At 34.7% G+C, this 27,154-nt stretch overlaps 1 protein-coding gene across 1 annotated transcript; it reads right to left on the minus strand.

Annotated features, from left to right (window-relative positions):
- Window positions 1-27,154, minus strand: CHMP2B (charged multivesicular body protein 2B). Its single transcript, XM_081798544.1, has 6 exons — window positions 26,882-27,154; window positions 13,692-13,783; window positions 9,084-9,278; window positions 5,078-5,180; window positions 1,869-1,975; window positions 1-1,688 (listed from the first exon to the last, which is right to left on the minus strand). The coding sequence occupies exons 1-6, from the start codon at window positions 26,913-26,915 to the stop codon at window positions 1,578-1,580; spliced, it is 642 nt and encodes a 213-aa protein (XP_081654670.1). The 5' UTR covers window positions 26,916-27,154; the 3' UTR covers window positions 1-1,577.

A 27,154-nucleotide genomic window follows, 5' to 3' on the forward strand; every position in this document is an offset into this window, starting at 1 on the left:
TAACAGCAATAAATCTTTATTGGAATTCTTTTTAACAAAATAATTTTTAAAAACAAAAGCCCCCGCATGTAAACAAGAAAGTAAATAAAGTTAGTTGGCATCATTATGTACATCCAAAAATCAAAACAAGTTCTGGGTTAACATTCCATAATCCAGTAAAATGTTTTGACCCATCAATGGTCAGGGAAACTATTTAATACTATCAATAATGCAACCTGATCTTTGAACAGCATACAATAATTTATGAATTATAAACGATATAGTTGGAACTTTTCATTCTTCCCACCAATCCATATGCCACATGTAGGCTAGTCCTAAAATGGATTTACGTTGTCCATATTAGACCAAAATGTCCATCCTCGGAAATTGACCAGGTTACACCTATCTGATCTCCTCTATAGTTTTTTATGGTGGGATATACTAGAACCCATATATTACAACATAACTTTTTTAAACTAACCTAATCCTAAATTCTACCTCTAACTAATCTGTCATTTCATTTTTTCTCACTTTCTATACATACATTAAATACCATAGCAACTTCACCTTAAAAAATACTGCTAATACATTAATACACATTTAGGCAGTAATTTCTGACAAAGTTGTAGTTTATTTACCAAGAAAAAAATGCTATTTTTTATTTTAAAATTTAGGTCAAGTATTGTCATAGTAGTGTTAAATTAAGAAGGATGGCTTCCATTTAGAGGGTTCAATATACACATTAATGAAGATCAAAATTAAACAGAGATTAAATTATATCTCATATGGGGAAGATTTTCTCAGTTCTTGGAAGAAAGACCAAAATAGTTTTATTACTATAAAATGTTATTAATTCAGTGTCTGTTTTTGCTAATTACATTCAATTCACTTTTATAAGCTTTACAAAAGAGAGCCGGGATAATTTTTCTAAGAGGCCTTAATTTTGGTTTAAAATGTAAGTCTTTTCTGTCAGTTAAAATAACTTAAAGATATGCACAATATGTTTGTGCTGTTTAAGGCAGGTGCCAAGCACATTTTGAAAGGTAATAAACTTACCAACTAGAAATGTTCTCCCAAAGGAAAAAAAAGAAAAGAAAAGTTCATGACAGTTTTTAAGACAGATGTTTAAATAGCACTCTTCTTTTGGATGATTTAAAAATAATTTGGCAGCTGAACTGCCTATGGTCATACCACATATCGCTAAAAAAGGACAAGCAACAGACACAGAATTAATGATATATTTTTAGTATTTTTACAAGTCTCTTTAGTTGATGCCTAGCGGCATTTAACAAGATTTTTGTATTCAGTGTAAAAAGATGGAACAGAAATACTAAGTAATGAATATAATTTCTCTATGTCATGCAGGAAAGAAGTCAAACGTTTTACATATCATCACTCCTAAATAGTTGTAATTAAAATCCAAACTGTTCCCATTTTTGCATCCTTGTCATTCTTTGGTAAAAGATTCAAAATAGTCATGGGTTAGGAAACAACTGTTTGCTCATGGTCTTCATTTTTGTAAAAGGAAATCTGCACTTATACTAAATCTGGTTTATACTAAATAATTATAAGTAAGCAAAATATTATGGTTTTTCTGACTAATCTACTCCTAAAGCTTTGAGTTGCCGTTCAATCTCTTCATCGGAGATAGTAGCCTTTGAAGTAGAGGCAGATGGTAAGCTTCGGGCAGCTGATGGAGCTTTGGCCATCTATATTAAAGGAAAAGGAAAAAAAATGCATTATCAAACATTTGGGCAAGGACACAAAGGATATGCTGCAAAGACGTTTTCCATTCAAATATAAAAAGATGTCTCTAAGGGCAAAGGCTAACTTAAAGTGACAAAAGCGGTAGAAACGATTCCAACAGAGGATAGAAGACATATTCATACCTTTCCAGAGATTTCAATTCCGATTTCATCAAGAACTTGATTCACAATATCTTGGCTTTCTTCTTCATCATCAGAGCCATCAAAGATATCATCAAGTGTGTCATTGACTTGGGGGGAAGGGTTCGAGAAACAAAATTACAGTTACTATCAAACAGATTTCAAGTTAGATTTACATTTTTAGAAGGTGGCCCACCTATGTGTACATATTTGTAATATTACTCAAGGGCAAACTTAGTTGAACCAGCAAACTACAAAAGTCATTTTCAAATGTTAGTGAAGTTCACTTACACATTTTTGAGTTACTAAATCTGGAGTATTTTTCATTGCAACACAACTAATATAAATAATAATTATATAATATAACAAGTCTACTATGATTTTTAAAAATGTGTCTAATAAACAACAAAAGAAATTCACAGCTAAAGGCTTAAAGTTTTTAAATATGATTCTACAAACTGTATTCACTGAGCTAGTTAGTAGCTGTTAAATCTGACCATGTAATAATATGCAAGAAACAAATATCCTGTAAATATTAGACAATTTACTCTTTTTATACCTATATTTTCAACTTAAATTTACATTCAACATGTAGGCAGAATATTCTAACAAAGTATAAGGCTGAGTGTTTTATTAAACTTGTCTACAGAATGACATCCAATTTAACCTTGCAAAGATTATTATTGCTATATCCCTCTCTTCCTTCCCTTCCCAAAGTATTTATGGAAAAGCTTCTGTATAGAAGGTATCACATTAGGATTATGTCTTATTTCTGAAACAAAGTGCCTAGCATGTAGTAAAAGTACAATTAATGGACAGAGAAAAATGAAGATCTCAGGTAGTTTACATTTAAGTAGAAAAGAAATTAACAATCAGATTGTAGTAAATAAGAAAGATAATAAAGGGAAGAGATTATATCCAACTGGGAAGAAGTACATGTGAGGTGGTCCTTAAAGGATGCATAGGATTTGACCAAACAGAAACAGAGGGAATAGAATGAGCAAAGACTTGGTGGAAGACAAAAGGAATACACTCAAGGTAGAGTAAGTTCTTCTGTTGTGTTATTATTTAAGGGGCATGTATGGAAAAGGTGTATCTATTATTCTGGGTCAAACAGCTTATGTCTGATATGGGAAAAAAGATCTGGGGAATTATTTGGGACGTCCCAGCCCTCTCCCTGTTTCACATGTACATCTTAATTGTTTGTGTCCTTGATATAATTAATAAAGCTTGATACTGGTTAAGATCTCTGGTTGCTATGAGCATGATTTGACAATTTGAGATAGATGAGAAAGAATAGAGAGGTGTAATCAGGGATTAACAAAAAGGATGCTTTCAGAAAAAGTGTAACAAAATTAACCATATTTTATATATATATGTGTATATATATAATTTATATATTTGTATATATGTATTTACATACATATGTGTGTATATAAAATGTGTGTGTGTGTGTATAAAATACAGATTTCTCAAAGATCCTGTTTACAAAATTGAACTTGTTGGTTCTGGAGCAGCACTGTACAATATAAATTTCAATTGGAAAAAGATTATATCCATTTAAACATTGAATTTATCTTTGGATAAAAATACTAATGTTAATGCACTTTACTAGGTCATAGAAGAAATGAGTAATCACCAACAATTACTATTCTTCCAGACCCATTTGCAAAGTAGTAAAATACAAATGAGAACTATGATAGATATGAGTTGTATGAGCCTATTGATTCTCTTCATTATAGCTTAATGGAAAAGTTAATTCCTCTAAGATCTGCTCACACCTGTGCCATCACTGGGAATCACATAAACATGTTAGATACTGGGATCATTATATAAATGACAATTCTCAGTCATTAAAAATTCACTAATGATGTTTCAAAAAAGTCATATTTTTCAAAATAAAGATTCACAGTCAAAGCTAAAGAATTTTTGAACTATCAAAGATACACATACATTTTCATTAACTCCTAAAAGGAAAATAGAAAATAGATATTTTGAAATTGAATACTTAAGGTGGTGAGTTTCATATTCCTGGTAATTTAATCAGATACTAGTTTATACACTAAATGCCATTAAATTAAAATGCTAGCAGCTAAGCAGAACTAAACCGGCGTATCTCTACATAGTTGTAAAACAATTAGAAAATACCTTTGCAAAATAATGATGTCAGTTTTTACATACCAGGTTAAGTAATGTTGACCAGGATGCTGTAAAAGGTCACTTATTTATTAGCAACCAAATAAAGATTGGAATAGTCTTTCTGGGAAGAATTTGGTATGAACCAAAAGCCTTACAAAAGTTAATACTCTAAAGAGATTTTAAAAATTTAGTCAAAAATAGTATAGAAACATTTATCAAAGGATTAGCAAATACACAACAAATTTTAAAACAATCTTACTGACCAATGTAAGAATGGTTCAATAAATTAAGATTGATGTTATTGAATACAGATGTTATGCAATATTAATGCTATTAAAAAAAAGACTTCAGAGAAGATTTAAGGTCATGAGTACATGTGTATATCATACTATTATGTTTTCTAAAAGCAGAATAAGGTTCAAAACTGCACATGTAATATGATTTAACTTCTATAAGATATGGGAAAATACAGGAAAGAAGCATATAACATTATCAGTAACTATATCTGGGTGATGTGATAACAGATTTTTTTAAATGAACTTTGTTTCTTTGTGTTCTCCATATTTCCTCTACAAAATGCAATTAGTTTATAGTCAAAAAGAAGAAAACTAAATATTAAATAACTTAGGGAAGAAGAAGGAAAAAATAAGAACAAAAGAGCTCCCCATTATCTCTACCTCTAATAAAAACAGAGATCTTCTCTAGTATGAAAAGAATCAACACAACTCTTAAACTACCAAATTCATACCAGGAAGAGTTCTTTTATTCACAAGTTGGTTTTGGTCCCCTCATCAATTGAGCAAAACCGCTGGGCCAATATGGCATAAAAATATGGCATATCATATTTTATATTTTTTCTTCCAGTAAAGTTTGACAGGATTTGAGCCTTATACTTGGCCAGTTTAACAATACACTAGAGTTATAACACAGACATCTATTCAGAAGGGTGCTGTACCATTGCTTGTTTCAACATTTGTGCTTTTATGGATTAGACTATGAGGTTGCTAGTAAATAAACGTGGCTGATTCAAAGATAAAAAAACTGTAAATTTCATTACAAGTTATTAAACTTACTCATTTCTTCAGTCATTTCCATTTTCATGTTCTCCTTCTGGAAATTCTGCATTGTTTGTAATGTCTTTTGTGGATCCATCTTCTTGTTAACTGCTTGCATTGTCTTTAAATATATGAAAAGATTCATGTTGGCTACATAAATGTGACATTTTACTATGAATTAAGTCCAAAGAGAACATATCAAATTAGATACAGGCTTTCTAAAGATATACATACTGTCATAATCTAACATAAGACTGTTAAGTAGTCTAGAAAAAAATGAAATACTCACTTGGAAACCATCTGCTTAACATTTATATAATAAAGACCAGGGTGAAAAAACTCATATGAACAGTAGGCAAAAAAAAAATAAAAAACATTGTCCGCAAAAAATCCATTTCAAATGGGAAAACTACATTTGCCTACTATGTGGCAAGTAGGTAATGTCTAAATTGAAAAGAATTACAATTTAAATTTTATAAAATTTTTCATTAAGCTTTTGATGTCTAAATTAAAAAGGAAGATACACAGCATACACACTTAATCCATTCACATATTTTAAACCACGGTTTAAAGAAATGAACAGAACACCGAGTTTTGTAAAAATATATGAAAAGAACTCTTACATTTTATATTCACAAGTTATTTCATTAAAAGAGATTAATGCTATCTAGCATGGCCAAAATATTTTATACATATTATATATAAAATTTATGTATTATATACAGTAGTTCAGACACTATACAATATAAAACACATCAGTTTCAAAGATACCAAGCAGTCTTTTCGCAATCTGTACACAATGCTACAGCCAAGGTAACCTTTAAGTATAACACTGGATTTCCCCCATTCCCCTCCAGCCCACACATACCTTTGAAGTGACTTTCCATTGTTCTTAGTATTAAAAGCCAAAATCCATAATTCACTATGAGACCAAACACCACTGAACTCTGCCTAACAAGCTAGTCTTATGGTGCACCATTGCCCTCCAGCCACACTGATCTTTCACTTCCTTAAATGTGCCATACTTTCTCTTGCCACAGGACCTTTGCATACGCTGTCTCACACCTGGAATGCTCCTCACCATTTGTTTTCATTATCAACACTTCAGATTTCACCACTTTCCTAGGGAAGTCGTCCCTGACACCCCTGATTAGAATAGATATCCTTGTTAAATCCTACTCACTACAGATGAAATTCCCTATTTATTGCTGTAAATTATATTACTTCACTTGCAACTTACAGTATTGTAGCAACTAATACTAATAACAATGGTGATAATGATAATAATAAAGCAGTAAAAGCCTATATAGTCTTAACTATGTGCCAGACACTGTTCTAAGCACTTCACATATAATAAATTTAGAGTTAAAAGACATTTATTTAAGCCTGACAAATCTTACATGCTAGGTGCCACCATTTTCCCTCTATTAAAAATGGAGAATGAAGGCACAGAAGGGCAAAATAACTTGCTGAAAGTCACAAAGCTAATGAACAGAAGTGAGATTTAAATTCAAGTAATCTGGTCCAGAATGTATATTCCTAATCACCGCACTAAACTCTCTCTCAAATGGGCTGTTTTTAAGCATGTATGGGGGCACCTGGGTGGTTCAGATGGTTAAGCGTCCAACTCTTGATTTCAAGTCAGGTCATGATGTCATCAGGGTCCTGGGATTGAGCCCTGAGTTGGGCTCCGAGCTCAGCATGGAGTCTCTTTGTCCTTCTCCCTCTGCTCCTCTTCCCACTCTCTCTCTCAAATAAATAAATAAAATCTGAAATAGACTGTACAGTTTAAACCCTTGCCTGGTTTTGCTTTCCACTTCATCCCCATCATTTGTTATACTTCCTACCTATAGGGTCTAAACAAATATTTGCTGAATTAATACATTTCTAAAAAGATTAAGTGAAAATTCCAGTACAGATATCTCTATATGGCAGGACCATATTCGGTACCTTTTCCTAGCCTACCACCTGCAAAAAAAAAATTGCAAAATAAGTGGTTTTCCCTTTAACATTATTGAAAGGTTACCCATCTCAAGTGTGTGATCATCACATATGATCTTTTCCTAAATTAGATGTTTAGTTCTGTCCGTTTATGAAAGAAAAAAGAAAAACAAAAGTTTTTGTCCTTAACTATGTATTTTTCACTGTAAAAGGAAAAGATCCATCAAGAATAAGTTACCTAACAGAACAAAACTAATATTGAAACTTCCTCTATTTTTTTTTGAAACTTCCTCTATTTTTTTAAAGAACATATTGTGTCACTGCACTTACTGCAGCTAAGATGGATAAATTGTATTTTCATGTGCTCTGTAATCTAAAACACAATTATAGTTGCTCCTCATTATTTCCAGATTCTGTATTTGTGGATCTGCCTACTCATTAAAATGTATTTGTAAACCTCAAACCAATACTCATGGAGCTTTTGTGTTCCTCTGTGGACACAGAGAGAACAGCAAAAAAATGTGAGTTGCTCAACATGCTTGTTTCCAGCTGAGGTCAAACAAGGTGACACTCTGCCTTCCTGTCTCAACTCTCAAACCGTAAACAAGTGTCCTTATTTGTGGTCTACTTAGTGCCATATTTTTGTACATTTTGTTGGTGATTTTGCCATTATTTAAATGGCCCCAACCAAAGTACTAAGTGCACAAAACTATGTGTCCATGGAGAAAATACATGGTAGCTTTGATTAGGCATGACTTCAATGTTAATGAATCAACATTTATTAACTATGGTGTCTTTCAAGAGAAACACATAAACATTAGGTATAAGCTGGTTGACAAAAACATTGTGACCAAAGGCTAACCCTATATTTCCCATAAGAGAAATGGTTCGATATTCACTAACTGAGTATTCCCAACTTAACAGAACATTAACTACTTCAAATAATGAGAATCAACTGTATATACCATTTTTTAAATATGAACCTCCTACTTTCTCTCCTCTGTGGCTTTCTTTTATTTTGGTCTTCATATTCATATTCCTCCTTCCTTATATTTAACACCTAATGGTATTTTTAAGACCTAGGTCTTCTGCAAACTCTTTCAGATCATTCAATTCAAAGATCTGTGCAGTTCACTGAAACTTAGCACAAACTGATGTATGTAGTCGGTAGTTTCCCTGTCAGATATACTTTAACCTCCCTGCTCTCTACCCCCACCCCATCCCCAATTGAACTATAAAATCTGTGAGAGCAGGTCCTTCATCTTAGATGTCTTCTTACTCCTTATAGTACTTCACATACATCAAGGGACTCATTATTTATTAAAAAATCAAAAAGCTCAGGGGCGCCTGGGTGGCTCAGTCGGTTAAGTGTCAACTCTTGATTTCAGCTCAGGTCATGATCTCAGGGTCATGAGGTTGAGCCCCACTTTGGGCTCCATGCTAAGTGTGGAGCCTGCTTAAGATTCTCTCTCTCCCTCTCCCCTCCACACCACCCCCGAGCTCGCTCACTCTAAAATAAGCTCACAGTCCTATAAACTCTATAGTAAAAACATTTTTTTTATACAAAGACCGTAAGTTAAACATAAGTTCCTGGTAAAATTAACTGATAAATCCTTCTGACAGAAATCATGTGTCCTTCTGACACATACATGAAAATGAATCAAGAGCAAATTATTACTCAGAAGTAATTAAAACTTATAGCTTAATGAAATAAGACCAAAAATCTTCTGACAATTTAAGGGAAAAAAGCAAACAACACTTTTAAGTCAATTTAAAAAATTTAGAAGCTACACATGACCTTGGAAAAAATCAAAATATCTGAAACAAGAAATTTTATAGTAAATCAATAAAGAATCTACATACATCCAAAACTGTTATAATATTGTAAGGTAACTATACTTCAATTAAAAAATCTAGAAGTAGTTATCTGGATTATCTAGTATTATTAACGCTTTTTACTAAATATTACACAGATTCTGTGCCAAATACACATCAGGAGCTACTTTTAAATCTGATTTGAATACTGACACTTGTATGTCTTAGATAAAACAATAAATGTATGGATATAAAGGTTCCCACTTACTTTTGCTGTAGTAGACATTGCTCCCGCCATCTTCATCTGGGAATTCATCACTTTTGTTTGTGTCGACATAGAAGTGACTTTTGAACTTACAGCAAAAGTTCTTGTTTTCTGTTTCCGTAGATGTACAAGCTGTTTGGCTAAAACTCTGCAAGCTTCTTTATTACCAATCTTAGCCATTTTCTTAATTTCTAATTCCTAAGAAAGGAAATAAAAAGAGGGGAATAAAATCACTGAGAGGTAGTCCCTAATGATTAACTTCAGAAAAAAAAAAAAAATCAAACACACATCATATACCCTTTTCTCCCTGATCATAAAGAGAGGAAGAGGCAGGTGGGCGCCTGGGTGGCTCAGTTGGTTAAGCGACTGCCTTTGGCTCAGGTCATAATCCTGGAGTCCCGGGATCGAGTCCCGCATCGGGCTCCCTGCTCAGCGTGGAGTCTGCTTCTCCCTCTGACCCTCCTCCCTCTCATGCTCTCTGTCTCTCATTCTCTCTCTTGCAAATAAATAAAATCTTAAAAAAAAATAAAAGAGAGGAAGAGGCAGTCATAAAGTCACAAAAAAAGTTAATTTGAGAGAGCAATATATTCCACAGGTTTACACGGGAAAGACAGAATTCATACCTTCATCCACAAATACAAAGCAAATCTATAAAATAGTATTTACAAAGAGCCCAAAAGAAAATGAAAAAGCTCAACCTAAAAGTCAGTAGGAAAAAGGGGAAAAAAAAAAAAAGATAAAGAGTTGGTAGGACAGAGCAAAAAGAGCACATTGGTAGATTTAAAGCGTATATGACAGACAATTACATTAAGTGAGAAGGTTCACCTAACACCTCAGTAAAAGACATAAACACTACTATATGCTATATCAAGAAACCAACTTTAATTACAAAAACAAAGCTAAGTAAAATAATAGAAAACGTATTCCATATAATTACTTACTAAAATCTGAAAATCTGGAGTGTGTACATTAACATCAGATAAAATAAACAAACAAAAAAACTTGAGAACAAGGAATACTACCAGAAATAAAAAGGGGCATTTCATAATGACAAAGGAATCAATATATAAAGATGTTAAAACAATCCTATACGTGCATGCACCTAAGAACAGTGCTTCAAAATATGTGAAGCACAACTGACAGAACTGAAAGGAGAAACAAATACACAATCAGCATGAGGGATATCAACCACTCCTCTCTTGATTACATTGCTATAATTGTTAGAAGTAGATAATCTGCAATGATACAGATTTATAAAAAATACTATCATCAACTTGACCTAACCAACATTTATAAAAACGCCATCACCAACAGCAGAATGCTTGTTTTTTATAGATATACACTAAAAAAGAAGAGAATCACCAAAATATATCATATTTTGCTCAGAAAACACGACTCAATATAATTGAAGAGGACTGAAATCATACAAAGTATGTTCTCTAATAGCAATGAAATTAAACTAGAAATCAGTAAGGAAGGAAAAGGAAAGTATATCATAAATATGCAGAAATTAAACATGGTTCTAAATAAGTCATGGGTTGGAAAAATTTCAGGAGAAATAATATTTTGAACTTAATAAAATGAAAATGCAACATATCAAAATGTGTGGGCTACAGTTAAAACAGTTCTTAGAGGGAAATTTATAGCATTAAAACTTATATTAGAAAAAATAAATATTTCACAAGCTTCAAAATTGAGAAAGTAGAAAAAAGAGTAAGTAAAACAGTAAATACAAGAAAAAATATTAAACAATAAAAGAAATCTATGTAGTAGGAAAGAAAAAATATCGAAAATTAATGAAATCCAAAGCCTTTTTTCATAAGAGGTGGATCAAATTGACAGGCCATTAGCCAGATAGATGAAGGGAAAAAAAAAAAAAATGAGACAAAGAGAACACACAAATTACAAAGATTAGGAATGCAAAGGAGGGATCACTTCATATTCTAAAGATGTTAAAGGATAATATGGGAATATTATGAATAATAAGTCATTACATTTTTTTTTTAGAAATGTCCTTTTCCTTATTTTTTTTTTAAATTTTATTATGTTATGTTAGTCACCATACAATACATCATTAGTTTTTGATGTGGTGATCCACGATCCATTGTTTTCGTATAACACCCAGTGCTCCATGCAGTACGTGCCCTCCGTAATACCCATCACTGGGCTAACCCATTCCCCCTCCCCTCTAGAACCCTCAGTTTGTTTCTCAGAGTCCATAGTCTCTCATGGTTCATCTCTCCCTCCAATTCCCCCTCCCCATTTTTCCCTTCCTTGTCCTAATGTCCTCCATGCTATTCCTTATGTTCCACAAATAAGTGAAACCATATGATAATTGACTTTCTCTGCTTGACTTATTTCACTTAGCATAATCTCCTCCAGTCCCAATCCATGTTGATGTAAAAGTTGGGTATTCATCCTTTCTGATGGCTGAGTAATATTCCATTGTATATATGGACCACATCTTCTTTATCCATTCATTTATTGAAGGGCATCTCGGCTCTTTCCACAGTTTGGCTATTGCGGTTATTACATTTTAAAATTTAGTAGACATGGACGAATCACTTGACAGATGTTAACTACCAAGGCTCATTTAAAAAGACATATCCTGATCCATTCTGTATCTATTTTTTTTCTAAAAATTGAACTTGTAGTTTAAAAACATATCCACAAAGAAAAGTTCCTTCTCAATGGCTTTACTAATGAATTCTATCAAACATTTAAGGAAGAAATACACAAACTCTTCCAGTAAAGGAAGAGTAAGAGAAACCAACTCATGCTTTAAAGTCAGCATCACTCGGATGTCAAAACCAAATAGACACTGGACAAAAAGATAACTACAAATCACTATCTTTCACAAACACGGATCCAAATATTCTTAACAGAATTTCAGCATACTGAAAAAAATATTTCAAAAAAAAAAACACATCATTACCAATGGAGCTTATCCCAGGAGCAAAAGCTTGATTCAACTTTAGTAAATCAATAAATGTAATTCACTACATTAACAGACTAAAGAAGAAAAACTACATGATCATCATCTCAACAGATGCAAAAGTGAACCTCTACCCTCACCTGATAACACAATAAAATTTAATTCAATATGGTTCACAGTCCTAAATGTAAGAACTAAAACTAAGATTCTTTTTTGCACTTGATTAAAATAAAAAATTTTCTGTTCCACAAAGGACACTATCAGGAAAATAAAAGACAAGACCAATAACTGGAGAAAATATTTGCAAAACATATATTTAATAATGTACTTGTATTTGAAATATATAAAAAACATACAAATAAATAAAACATTGACAAAAATGGGCAAAAAGACATGTAAACAGCAAACAGGCACATGAAAAGATGCTGAACATCATTGGCAATTAGCAAAATATAATTTAAAATGACAATCCACTATACACCTCCAGAATGACTAAAAGTAAAAAGACTGTCAACTCCAACTATTGGCCAGGATATGGAACAACTTTACTTTCAAGTATAGCTGGTGGAACAGAAAACATTATAGCCAATTTGCAAAACTGTCTAGCAGTTTCTTACACAGTTAAACATACATTTACCCTATGATCCAGCAATCCCACTCCTAGGAATATACTCAAGAGAAATGAAAATATGTTCACACAAAGACTTCAATTGCATCTTTATAGCAACTTTATTCAAAATAGCCCAAACCTGGAAATAACCTAAATGTCCACTAGCTGGTGAACAGATAAATAAACTGTGAAACATCCATACAATGAAGTAAATTTAAAAAATTAATACTGATTATATAACACTGATTAATCTCAAAATAATTATGATGAGTGAAGGAAGCCATATTTAAAAAAAAAAGTTCATATTATATGATTCCATTTATATAAAGTCTTGAAAATGTAAACTAATCTACAGTGACAAATCAGTGTTTGCCAGGGAGGAGGGAGTCAGGGAAAGATAGGTGAAAGACATTACACAGGGAATAGGAAACTTTTCAGGATGATGGATATGTCCATTACCCTAATGGAAGTAAGGTTTCATGAGTTTATGCATATGCCAAAATATATCAAATTGTATGCTTTAAATATGTAGTTTATTGCATGTTAGTAATACCTCAATCATGCTGTTCATTTAAAAGATTTTAAGCAACATACATTTAAAAACATAACAAAGATATTTAAAGATGGGGAAGATAATCTATTTTTTAAAAAGTACATTCATTATCACAGATACAATGATCACTAAAGTATCAAGTAAGATACCAATGAGTTAACATAATTATTTCTTGTAACCCTTTCCTATTATTCAGGACTATTTTATTTTTGTTGTTAACTGAGAATGAAGTAGCTGTGTTTTGAGTAATATTTCCTCCCAGGCATTCATGACTTCTACAAACTGAAGAATAATTTGATTTTATAATCAGCAGAATACACAGAATCCTGATAAAAGTCAGCAGAATGACACAATAAACAAAGGTAAGCAGAAAATGCAGGAAGACGTTAAATGCCATTTCTTAGTAAATCACTTACCACCTGCCATGTGTCTTATTCTTAGTTAGCAAATTATTCCAACACTAATTTCCAAATTTGTTTGAAAAGTTAAACTGAAATTTAATGTTCTACTTACCAGCTGTTTTTCTTGTTTCTCTAAAGCTGCTCGGTCTCTGATTATAGCTCTCTGTGTACCTCGTAATTCTCGATTCTGTTCCTTTATTACATCTAAGAGAACCACAAAAGAAACCTAAATGTATGAATTCCAAAATTTTTTTCAATACCATTTGAAATATTAGACTTGGAGACCTTAATAAAAAAAAAAGAAACCTTGATTTACTAGATGTTAAAATTTTTTCATTCAATATACTAAAAAATTAGTCAAATATTAATACTTGGATTATAAATATTAATTATATAAAGAATTACAAGATAAGTGCAGACAGGCTATAGTTGGAGGTTTAACCAAAAGTATATATAAATCACAATAAAATATTCCCTTAGAGAACTGATGGTATGCAATGTTTTATGTGGCACATATATATGTGTCTCTCTCTCTCTCTCACACTCTCACAAACACACACACACTTTTCATCTCTTCTTACTCCAGTATTATATGAAATTCCAGGAAGGAAGACAGATCATGTGTTTATTAAATCCTTTTTTCTACACTAAGTCATTACAACAGAGTGAAGCAGCAGACCTTCCAATGAGGCAGACCTGGATTTGAATCCTCCCTCTGCTACTGGATCATTATTTGATGATATCTTGGCAAAATTAGTTAATATTCTAAACTTCAGGTTTCTTATTCATATGATAAGGATAGTTGTTAAGGTGTAAATAACATACATAATTGCCCTGATATACTATTAAATTTCCAATCAATCTTAATGTTTTTCTAACTGAATTCATTTGGATTCATTAGTCCCATCTTTTGAAGAATTAAAGTATTAGTCTAGGCCTGATGGACCATAATTTGGGTTAGTTGTTACTAAACAGTAATTTCATCAAAAATCATAGATATTGATGGTAATTCTTGCCAAAACTGGTCTCTCATTATCAGGAATCTTGCTAAGTGCTGTACATATATTATACAATATTCACAATAATGCTATGGAGTTGATTTTTCTATTATTTTATATTTAAAGAAAACTGAGTGTTAGGAAGTTTAAATAACTTGCCCAAGGTCACAAGGTAGTAAGCAGTAATGCCAGATTTGGATCCAAGTGTTCTGTCTCCTGAATCAGTAATCTTAATCCCTTCATTAGAGTACCTTTCTAGTCAAGAGGTAGATTTAAAAACAACAGTAACAACAACAACAGAAAGAATAGTCTCTTCATCAAATGGCACTTGGGACAACAGGATTGTCCACATGAAAAAGAATGAAATTGGACCCCTACATCACAGTGTATATAAAAATTAACTAGGGGTGCTTGGGTGGCTCAGTTGGTTAGGGTCCAACTCTTAATTTCAGCTCAGGTCATGATCTCGGGGTCATGAGATCAAGCCCGCATCAGACTCCATGCTCAGAGTAGAAGTCAGCTTGAGAGTCTCTCCCTCTCTTTCTGCCCCTCCTGCTGCCTGCATGGCCATGCGCTCTAAACAAACAAACAAATAAGATCTTTTTAAAAAAATTAACTAAAAAAAGATTAATGACCCAAATATAAAAACTGAAATCATACAATTCTTAGAAGAATACATAGGAGTAAATTTGCAAGATCTGGGATTTGGCAATAGATTCTTAGATATGACTCTAAAAGCATGAGCAACAAAAGAAAAAGTAGACAAACTGGACTTCGTGAAACTTAAAGGCTTTGCACCAAAGGACATTATTAAGTGGAAAGATATTCCACAAAAAGGGAGAAAATATATACAAACTATATATATGTTAAGAGTCTAGTATCTAGAATATATAAAAAGCTCTTAAAACTCAAAAACAAGACAATCTAAGTAAAAATGGTTGAAGGACCTGAACACTTATCCAAAGAAGTTACAGAAATGGCCAATAAACACAAAAAGAAGATGCTCAACATCATTAGTCATAAGGAAAATGAGAGCTACTTCACACCCACCAGAATGGCTATAATCAAAAACGAAAATGGAAAATAACAAGTATTAATAAGGATGTGAAGACTGGTACCCTTTGTACTGCTGATAGGAATGTAAATTGTTCCACATGCTATGGATAACAATTTGGTGGTTCCTCAAAAAGATAAACATAAAATTACCATATGACACAGCAATTCTACTTCTAGGTATAAGAGAACTAGAGTATAAAAAGAAATGAAGTTCAGACACTGTGGATAACAATTTGGTGGTTCCTCAAAAAGATAAACATAAAATTATCATATGACACAGCTATTCTACTTCTAGGTATAAGTGAACTGGAGTATAAAAAGAAATGAAGTACTAATACATACTACAACATGAATAAACCTCAAACATATTATACTAAGTGAAAGAAGCCAGATATTAATGGTCACATTTTATGATTATGTTCATATGAAATATCAGAATAGATAAATTCATAAAGACAGAAAGCAGACTGGTAGTTGCCAGGGGTTGGGGAGAGAGGAGAATGCTGAGTCACTGTTTCACTTGTACAGGATTTTATTGTGAGATGATGATAATGTTTTGGAACTAGAGGTGGTGGTCATACACCATTGTAAAAGTACTAAATGCCACTGAACTGTTGTTCACTTTAAAATGGTTAATGTTATGTGAATTTCACCTCAAATAAAACAACAGAGCCAAACAACACCCATTATCCTTTTACTGATGGAACATCACAACTTATGTTCTACACATTCCTGTGTGTAACATATAACTTTACTCAGAATAAAGATAACTAATTATATTGAGGAATAGGCAGCATACTAAGAGGTTCACAACAACCACAAACATAAGTACTATTATCTCACTTATTTCAGGGAATTTGACATTCGGTAAGGTAATCTGCCCAAGGAAGAAAGAGTGCTAGGATTCATATACAGGCAGTCTGATTCCAGGGCCTCTGATTTTAACTACCATATTATGCTATGAAGGCTTTCAGGCAAACAAGAAATAAAGGTATCGGAGACATAATCCTTATCAATATAGATACATATCAGTAAAAATATACAAGATTTAAAACAGAATGAAAAACATTTCAAGTCATTATATAAAATATAACTAATCAACTACAATGACTTTCTGAATAAAAGTTAAGATGCCAGAGCTTCTCTTTACAAGCCATCTATTTCCCTCTCTTGCATACTGTGTTTCTCAATGAAGTTATATTAGTGGACAGCTCATGCTCAGGATTTTCTAGGAATGTATTCTATAGGTTCCTTAAATATAGAAATAGGAAACCATATCATATATATAAGAGAAATGGGGGGGGGCTCGACCCCAGAACATTGAGATCATGACCTGAGCCAAAATCAAGAGTCAGACGCTTAACTGACCGAGCCACCCAAGCATCCTTTATTTCCCAAATTTATTAAGCCAAGGGTCCCTTCTAAGAAATCTCTATTAATATTTTTTAGATGCTAATGTTCCATGGAGCACCGGTTGGCATTCTATTGTCACAATTTATTAGTTTCCTAGGGCTGCTATAACAAATACCATAGACTGGGTAGTTTAAACAATAGAAACTAATTTTCTTACAGATCTGGAATCTGAATATTTTTTAGATGCTAATGCTCCATGGAGCACTGGTTGGCATTCTATTGTCACAATTTATTAGTTTCCTAGGGCTGCTATAACAAATACCATAGACTGGGTAGTTTAAACAATAGAAACTAATTTTCTCACAGATCTGGAACCTGAAAGTCCAAGATCAAGGGTTGGCAGGTTTGATTTTTCCTGAAGCCTCTCTCCTTAGCCTGCAGATGGCTGCCTTCTTGCTATGTCCTCATACAGTCTTTTCTCTTAGTGTGCCCATCCCTGGTGCCTCTTCCTCTTTTATAAGGTCACCCTCCTATTGGATTAGGGCTATGCCCTCATAACCTCATTTAACCTCAATTACCCTTTACATACCCTATCTCCAAATATAGTCACATTAGAGGTGAGGACTTTAACACATGAATTTTATGGGCATACAATTCAGTCCACAGTGCACAATATCTTTCCTCTGACATCTGTAGACACTAAACAGCAAGGCTCTCGTTTCCCTAGATTTAAAAGCAGTCATCAGCCTTTTCATCCTCAACACTCCCAATTTTCTTCTTTTGAACTTAGCATGCTATCTTGCCAAAACCAATGAATTGGTATAAAAACTCTGACCACTTACCCTACTGTTTCAATGAGGAGGGTCTTCTAAAGCCTTCAGAGTACGGAAGCGAAAAAGAAGCCACCATATTGACAAGTTAAATTGTGGTCAGATAACCGATACAGATGCAAAGCAATTGCTGAAAGCCTTGACTGCTAAGATCTAGAATTCTATCAATATATACTTATTCATTATTAGAATAGTATAATATGTAATAAAAAGTATGTATTTGATCCTTGTCTTTAGTTCGTGGCACAGAGCTCCTAAAACCCTTGGAATTTCCTTAGTGGTAGGAACATCTTTTAGCTCAAGAAGGTGGACCCCTAGATAGTTTCTGGAGGGCGCTGGTTACCAGAAAGACAAAATGCTTGAATAGAGGGTAGGATGTTCAGCCCCAACCCCCTGATCTCAGGAGAAGGGAGTGGAACAGAAGACTGATAAAAACTCCTGAATAAAGAAGAGATTAGGAGAACTTCGCGGATGGTGAACACACTGATGTGCTGGGAGGGCAGCGTGCCTGAAAAGGGCATGAAAGCTCTGGGCCACTTACAGCCCCCACAACTTTGCTTCCATTTGGCTATTCCTGAGTAAAGCACTTTCCTGAGTTCTAAGGGTTGTTCTAGCAAATTATCAAACTGTGGAGGAAGTTATGGGGACTCTAGAATTCACAGCTGGTTAGTCAGAAGTACTGGTGGCCAACTGGGATTTGTGACTGGCATCTAGGATGAGGACAGTCTTCTAGGACTGAGCCCTGCATCTGTGCTAACTCCACGTAGTGTTAGGACTGATTGACGTTTTGGACACAGCAGTTGATGTCACAGAATCAGAGAGCAGAAAATAGATATAGCCATCTTTGTTGGGAAAACACATATTATGACATGAAATTTTACCAGAACATGTACCTTAATCAACATAGTTTTATTTCCCTTTTCTTAATTTTATGTAACTGTGTACCATAACTATCCACTGTATATTAGAGAAAGAAAAAGAAAATTAACTACTGCACATTCCATAGCCCCATAGTTAATAGACCTATTAATATTTAAACAGTTCTAAGCTATAAACTGAGAGCATCTAATGTTGCATACTAAAATATAGTCATAACACTTTAAAACATATTATGGTAAGAAAAGATAGTAAAACATTTTCTTCATATGAGATGATAGGCATATCCTATAAAAAACAAATCACTCTTTAAAAAAAAATCCCTATATTAAATCCACATTTAATGACTTGGTCTTCTAGATAATTCAGAGGGGCTAATAGGAGAATGGTTCTGAGACACTTATAATGTTTTTAGGCCAAGTTTATTTTCCATTATATTTATTTTTTGGTAGGTTTGATTTCCTCCCAAGATTACAAGCTCTTTAAGAGCAAGGAGCACAAGTATTTTATTTATTTATCTGTATTCCCACCACACTTCATGCCAACTACTACCCCAATATAGTATACTTAGCAGTGATCTACGGGAGTACAGACATATACTGAAATGTAAAAGAATGTGACTCATAGGCATAGTTAATACATTTCTTTGAAATGTATAATAAACTCTATTGGTTACCAAGAAAGATGGTTGATAATTTAACCATGAACTTTAACTACGATAGATCTCTTTATACAGTGGAAGATAGAGCACTGAAATAACCAGATATTTCCCTTACAATTTTCTGCTTTCCCCTTGTTTTCATTCTGAGTCAAGACAATGAGAGAAACATGTACTGGGTATTGCTGACATCTAGGAGATAGAGTGCTTGGCTATTGCCCATCCCTGCTTCCTTCTCTAGGCAAAAGAATATGCCCAAATTTTTATATTCCAGCACTTCATTTACCTTGTGGGGTTGCTGTGAAGCACTTCATAATAGGTGGTAATAAAGAACTTTTACACTGTGAAAATGGCGATGGTACATGACTGTGACTATGGTATGTTCTCTTTGCTCCCATTCCGTGAGGTAAAAAAAGGGTCGGAGGCCGTCCCAACCACTACCCTCTTCTCATCCAAACCCAGCACAACACTTAGAGAAGGCCACCCAAGCCAGCTCCACTGGAGGCATTAAAAGCCTATCTCAAGTCTTTCAGGTTATTTTTACTGAATGAAATATACATGCGTGCACTGGACTGATCAGGCTTAAATTTTGGACTTAAGAAGATACAAACAGAAAAGGTCATTCTGCTCTCCTTAGTTGTGAATCAATAAGGTCTATCTGCTTACAGGAAAAAAAAAAAAGTCAAAAAATAAAAAAATAAAAACAATACAAAAGGGGCCTCCATGTGGTCCAGCCTAGCTTACTAGATAGAATTCTCTACTGGGGTTTGAGGCTAGGCCCCAACTTGAATTATGGCTGTCCTTCCAGACCCTGCTTATTTACATATAATTTGCACATTTAAGGACTGAAGCAAAAAGTAATTATCAACTCTAAATACAGGCACTCATTAATTTGTGAGTTATATTTTAAATATCTTTAAAGTGCCTTTCGTTTGGGGAAAAGGAGATACCCTATCTCAAGCTTACAGGGTAGTTCAGGTTATTGGCCCAGTGAGGCACTGGTCAGCAGACAGCATCCACTCTACCATATACTGGGTTTTGTGCTTTATTATAAGGTCATGTTTACTACAGGGTCAAGACAGAAATTTTAATCTAATATACCATATTTTCTGCTTTTAAATGTATTTCTTTAAAGAAAAAAAAAATCATTTTGATCCATGCAGTTTTATTGCCTATCAGTTGTCTTAAGTCTAGTGATCACATGGATTGAAAGAGAAGCACAGAATAAACAAAGCACATCTTGCTTTACCATTTTTATTAACTTGCTTTGGAGATCAAGACCTGAGAAGACAGGGAGCTTCTCCTTTAGATTTCATCTGCAATCTCTGCAGCAGCTGTGAGTGTAAGTAGTGGGTCTGCAGCCCTGGGATGGCAGGATAACGGGTATTAGCTACAACCTGATCCTTACTGAATAGAAGAACCACCTGTGTGAAGGGGGTGTGGTGGAGCTCACCAAACAGTAAAGAGGAAAGGAGTCCTGGCTATGCAGGGATGTACCACCTTCTTGGGTAGATGAGGAGAAAAAAACTGCAAATAGCACAAACTCAAAAGTTAAGGGATAAGAAAGAAATGTTTAAGGTCAGTTCCTAGAAAATGCTGGCTCTGGGAACCAGTTACTGAGAGGCAGAGGGAAAATGACAATGAGAGAATGGATGGGGGAGGAATCAGAATTTGATATGCAAGCAAATCTGTTTCTCAGGGTTTGGAAACTGTATATCAAAAAATCAGGGAGGAATGGCATCAGCTTAATTAACCAGTTTTGATACATGGTAAAGAAAAAATAAGAACAAAAAACAACTATGGGAAACAGAAAGAACTGTGGAGGATTGTGCCAACAGATTTTTTCTACATATGGTCCTGGGAGCCAATCATCCATTTAAAAACTAGGTTGAAGTTGAAAAACTCAGCAGGACTTTCTTGGAAGGAGGAGGTAGAATACTAAAGAGAAAATAGGAGTCTAGCCCTATGGTAGCATAAAAGGAATGCTTCCTGCCCCTCCCCTCCCCCCCCAGTAAAATCTCAAGTCACTCAAATACTGAGAAATTCATTCAGATTAATTTATTATTAGTAAAATATCAGTGTTTTCAAGAGCTGACAGAAGGTCTTCATATGGGCTATGTGTCAGTATATCTTTAGGTCTCATTTGGTCCTCAAAGACACAGCTTTGGTACCATCATCAATAACAGCTTCACTTCAGAAAATTGTGAAAGAGCATTTCCTCACTTTAGATAAGAGAGGGAAGAAGGAAAGATCCTATGAAAGGAAAGTTTCACAGACTTAGGGACTTGAAGGTAGAAAATAGCAGCAGGAAAAGAAATACCAGTCTTTGGGGTCACGCTAGGGATGCAGAAATACAAAAGACATTTTCCTACAGAAATACCCATGGATGGTATCCATCCGTCTTCATACCAAAAAGTATGGAGAACCTTAACTCAGAAAAATGCTCAGAAGAGAGTACTGTGCTTCTGAATCCCATGTTCAATTATTTTTCTTTGGTGTGCCAAGAATGTAGGGGCCAAACAGCAAGTAAAATTTGAGTTTTTAAATATTCAGAATAAGAAGCACTAAGGGAACACAAAGCATCCTAGGAAAGATCTAGCTATTATAGGTAGCACCAGACAGTTCTATCTTATTCGGAAGAAAGCAGAAAAGTTCTGGAGGGGATTCAGTTTATATAGTTGGTAGATTTTCTTCTCTTAAGATACCAGAAATGTGTCAACCTACCTTCTCACAGGAGATTTATCCCAAGTTAGTCAAAGCTTCAGATTCTGAACTCTGAACTACTAGCATACATGGATACAATCCCAATAACGCAAAAACCAAGAAGCTTGCTCCTCTTCTATCAGTAGGAAGTTCCTCAAATTATGTCTAAACTTGCAGGTGGGTGGCAATGATATATGGATATAGACTATAATAAGCTCTGGATCCTGGAAACACTACTTTTGGTTAGTAAATACTATCATTTTGAAATTTTGCCTGAAATAAACTGCTGCAGAGATACTTTCATGTGTGCTGAAGAGACTCTGCTACCTTGCATAAATGCAATGTAGGAAAAACTCTGAATAAACATAATCCAACTCTGGAAGTGCACAAGGATCTACTTTAGTTCCAGTGAATGCAAGTCAGGAAGCGGGGGCTAAAAAAGTGAGAATACGGGACTGAGATACTTAACACAGTTTGAGGTGGCATCAGAGAAGAGTTCTTAGAGAAGAAAAACACCTGACCTAGTGCAGGTTAGCCAGAGGAAGGAAAAAGAGGGTTCTATGCATAAGGACATCATGAGCAAAAATATGTCAGAGAGAGAAAGAGTACTGATGAATATAAGAACAATACCCCTGGACAGTAAAATGTTCAGGGACATGAAAAGAAAGATAAGGACCAGATCAAGGAGGGCCATATGTGCCTATTAAAGAGCTCTTGTTGATCCTGTCGGTACCAGCGATATAATAAAGGGGTTTACACTGAGGAGTAGAATAGTCTGATTTGGGTTTCTGGTGGATCAAATCACAAGGCAACTTTGCAGATGAACAATTTAAGGGCTATGAAGCTACAGGAAAGAAAAGCAGAAAGGTGATGTAATAAAGTGCAAGAAAAATGGGATCTGAATTAGAGCAGGAGTGCAGACACACAGTGGAAAATCATGTGTCAAATATTTAAGAGGCAAAAGGAGCAAAACTTGGTAATTAATTAAAGGAAGGAGGCAAAATCAAGACCTGCCAATACTGGAAGAGGAGACTCAGGAAAGGAACTGACTTAAAGTAGATAGTGATAAATTCTGTTTGGAATCTCTTCAATCTGAGGTACTTTGGGACCTCCAGGTGGAGATACTCAGCAAATCGCTGGTCTGAAACTCAGAAAAATATAACTAGAGATACAAATTTGGGATCCATCAGCACTTAGGTAATAGATAAAGTAACAAGACTTTGGATAAGATCATGCAGGGAGAGAGTGTACAGTTAGAAAAGTGGCAGCCCAAGATGGAACCAAGAAGAACACTAACATTTAGGGAGCAGGGTTTAAAAAAAAAAAAAGGAAGGAAGGAAAGGAGAAGGGAGGAAAAGAGGAAGGAAAAAAAAGAAAAGAAAAACCTGAAAGGAGAAAGAAAAAAAGTGATTAGAGAAATTTGAGGAAAATATTAAAGAGTTTCATGGAAGCCAAAAGAGAATTTCAATAAAGAAATTATTATTAGGACCAAATGCAAAACATAAGCTCAAGAGGTGATCACTAAAAAATGGCCATTTTGACAATCTAGGAGTCAATGATGATCTTAGCAAGATCTCTCTGCTTAAGATGTAAAGCAACTGCTATAGAATTGGGGCATTGTCTGAGAAATAAAGGGGTAGGGATGGGAGATGACACAACTCCTTTAAGAAGTTTACATGAAGAGCAAAAAGAGACTGGACAATACTTCCTAAGAAACCCTGGGTCAAGGGAGAATCAGGAAAAGGAGGGTTCTTCCCAGTTCTACTACTATATGAAATTAAAGTTCTACCATTGATTCCAAGGGAAAAAGAGTCCAGTTCACAGATAAATGGTTACCATTACATAGTACCTACCAAAAGTTGAGAATTCCATATACTAGAAAGAACAGCAAAATTAAACTGTGTCATAGGCTCTCTAATAAGGAAATATTATCAGTGATAATACTCAAGGGATGAGGTCCTGGTTTTGCCACTAAGTTGTGTGACCTTGGGCAAATTACTTACTCCTTTGTATCTCAATTTCCTCACCTATGAAGTGAGGATGATAATAGTACTTACCTTCTAAGTTTTGTGAGAATTAAATAAGATGCTGCATACAAAATGCTACCACAGTGCTGGCTTAGAGTAGGACCTCAAATTTGCCTTTATTGAGGATAACAGACAACAATTATATAGTGCTTAAAAAATTTCACTTTTTAAAAGACATATTTAGTTGTGCATTTATGACAAATCCTCATGGCATCCTGATTTACAGGTTCATAATTAGTTTCAATAAGCAGGTCACCATTAGTCCACTTGGGAAAAAAACACTGTAAACACATTACCCTATGTATATGTGTATACCTTATAAATCAGTAAAAGGAAAACCAAATGCTCAATTGTAATTTCAAATTCAAAATAATCTTTCTCTTCTATGGCATTGAGGTACAATTCTCATTAATTTCTGTAACAAAGTATACACTGCAGAGGCTTGTTCATCTTTGTGTCAAAAATGAATTAAACATAACTCTGAATGGTAATAAGTGCTGTACTGTTGTCTCCCTTTTTAATTTACAAGTGCAGTAGTCTTTAATGATATAGTATGCAACTCTTCCAGCCAATCCAAAGAAACAAAAAGATTCAATTATTCTCCAGATCTATGTGCAGTTACATATTTCCCTTATATATCAGAATTTCATTACTGCTGAAACAGATAAAGGCAGCATACAGCAAAAGATCTTATGATCAATAATCAACGAGTCCGAGGATCTGGGAGAAAAGCATAAAAATACATTACATTTCATAATATACAGCCTCATTACTGCTAAGGAGAATGCTGTCACCTTTTAAACAAAACACCTTTTTAATAAAACAAGGAGTAAAAACATCAACAAAGCTCTATTATCAGAATAATGAAAGTACAAATCTATAATTAAAATGTCAGTAAGTGATCTGAATTGACATGATAATGTAAAAAAACATCAAGTATGCAGTTTGCTAGTTACAGTAAATGTACATGGTGGCCAAATTTACATTCAGAAATTTCACACATAGATCCTTAAATCAGTAGTATAGCTCCTAAAGTCCTTAAGACTTTCTTTTTACAAATAAATCTATTTAGCAAAAACATTATTTCTTGGATGAATTAACCCAACTACAAATGAGTATATAGTTAAATACCCTCACTGCACATCCTCACTTTTTTTTCTTTTTTATTCTGTTCTATAAAGTACAATAGTCCTAGTATACTGTGCCTAGAAGCACAGTGATGAAAATACAGAACTGATATTTATGTCTTTGAAAATATTTGACAGATATTAAGCAATTAAAGCTGTTTGGACTTTAATGTTAAGATTTTTTTTAAAATATAATTTGTAACATCACAGTAACAATGGTACAACTCTTTTCCTCTGTTTAGCAAATTGTCACTATAAAAAACTGAAGCAAAAAAGTAAACCATTTCCCCCCGAAGTACTATACAATAATTGGAAACCACAATATTGGTACTGAAACAGTGAAGAAAGTGCCACATTAAAAATTAGACAAATCCATCTCACATAATTGTCCTATATCCTGTACCAACTTGAAAGGTATTCTAGGTACTGTAAATGGTACTATTTAGTTAACAAAAAGTCCATAAATCGAAAAAAAATTTTTTTTCACCCACTCAGGGTAGGCAAAAATGTATTATGCTGTGTACTAAATCAGGACTAACATTACATTATGTGTTGAAGTGAAGGGTAGAGTGGCAGAGTAAAAGTGATGTCTTTGTTATCCTCCCGAAAATAATGTTGCTGGCACTGGAACAGTCAATACAAAGGAATGAAGGAGTTACCCCAGGTCTGGACTCAGCACCCTGTTTGTACCAATCACTGTCTAGCTACCACTGCTCCTTTTGTGGCAGGGTTAGACCCTTACAAAGAAGTGATTCTTTGGTTGAACCAACAGCAACCTAGACTCAACATGTAATAGGAAACACAATTTTTAAATAACTTGAATGAATTTGATTCCTGGTGGCAGTCAATGTAAATATCAAAAAGTAATTAATCAGTGTTATATATACATTACAGTAACTGCTTATAAACAACAACTTGTATATTTCTGTACATTCATTTTTTTCCTCTTAAGATGACATTGAGCTAAATGTCTGAAACAATGCAAGTATCTAAAAATGTAAACTTCTATGCAGACAATACATACCACATCTCTTACTTTAGATAGCAAAAGATAATCACAGGGAAGGAAAAATACATTATGAAAACTAAACCCAAGGTACTTCCCTTAGGTTTCTTTTATATTTCTCCTGGAGTCAGTAAAGAAGCAGTTGTTTCACATCTCTATTGATGGGATATTCTTAAGGGCAAGCCGACCCAGACCTAGGTTCATTTTGTAACTGGAGCCTGTTATCCCCTCCTCCAGCTGAATACAGTTTTCCTGTTTGTACGCCTGTTAAGTAGTACAGCTCCAAACTGAAGGAGCAACAAACCAACAGATGAAGCCAACAAGAAATTCATCAAATCTCCGTCTAATGACACTCAAGGGCCAACCGCATCCTGTCTCCTCGAAATGCTCAAGGTCTCGCTAAAGGAAAAACCGGGGGTGGGGGGAGGGCGGTAAAGGTGGTGTATGTGCGTTAGAGAGAGAAGAAGCCAGATCTGCTCAGGTGAGGTTGAGGTGTGGCGAGTCAGCAGCGATGGGGAAGCAGAGAAGTGACGCACGAGGGCGGTCACCTGTGGGGCCACTCAATCCAGCCCCGCCCCCAGGGACAGCTGAAAGAATCGTGGCCGGAAGCCCCCAAAACACGCCAGGGAAACGCAGAGCTGGGCCCCTTTGGCCCGGCCTGAACTCACCATCCACGGTTTTCTTCTTGAAGAGAGACGCCATGGTCAGGGACCGCGCCTGGGCTGCCCGGCTTGGCCCGGTCCGACCCGCGACTGAGGAAGGACAGGAAGGAAAGGACGGGCCCTTAGAGGGTTTGGTGTGACGGAGCGACGGGCCAGAGAAGAGGGCGGGGTCTCCAGGCAGGACCCGGGGAAGGCGGGTATCGGCGAAGCCTACCGCAGCCGACTCGCCCCGGGCTCAGGTGACCGAGAACTAAGACACTTTTTGGAGAAGTCACTTCT

The sequence above is a fragment of the Leptonychotes weddellii genome, chromosome 1, assembly GCF_054177405.1.
Source record: "Leptonychotes weddellii isolate Sample4059 chromosome 1, ASM5417740v2, whole genome shotgun sequence".
Lineage (NCBI taxonomy): Eukaryota > Metazoa > Chordata > Mammalia > Carnivora > Phocidae > Leptonychotes > Leptonychotes weddellii.

Coding starts and splice junctions, on each gene's coding strand:
- CHMP2B (XM_081798544.1), bottom strand. CDS start 26,915: ATGGCGTCTCTCTTCAAGAAGAAAACCGTGGATG. Junction 9,279..13,691: donor AGAAACAAGAAAAACAGCTG/GTAAGTAGAACA, acceptor TTCCTTTCTTAG/GAATTAGAAATTAAGAAAAT. Junction 1,976..5,077: donor GGAAATGACTGAAGAAATGA/GTAAGTTTAATA, acceptor CTTCCCCCCAAG/TCAATGACACACTTGATGAT.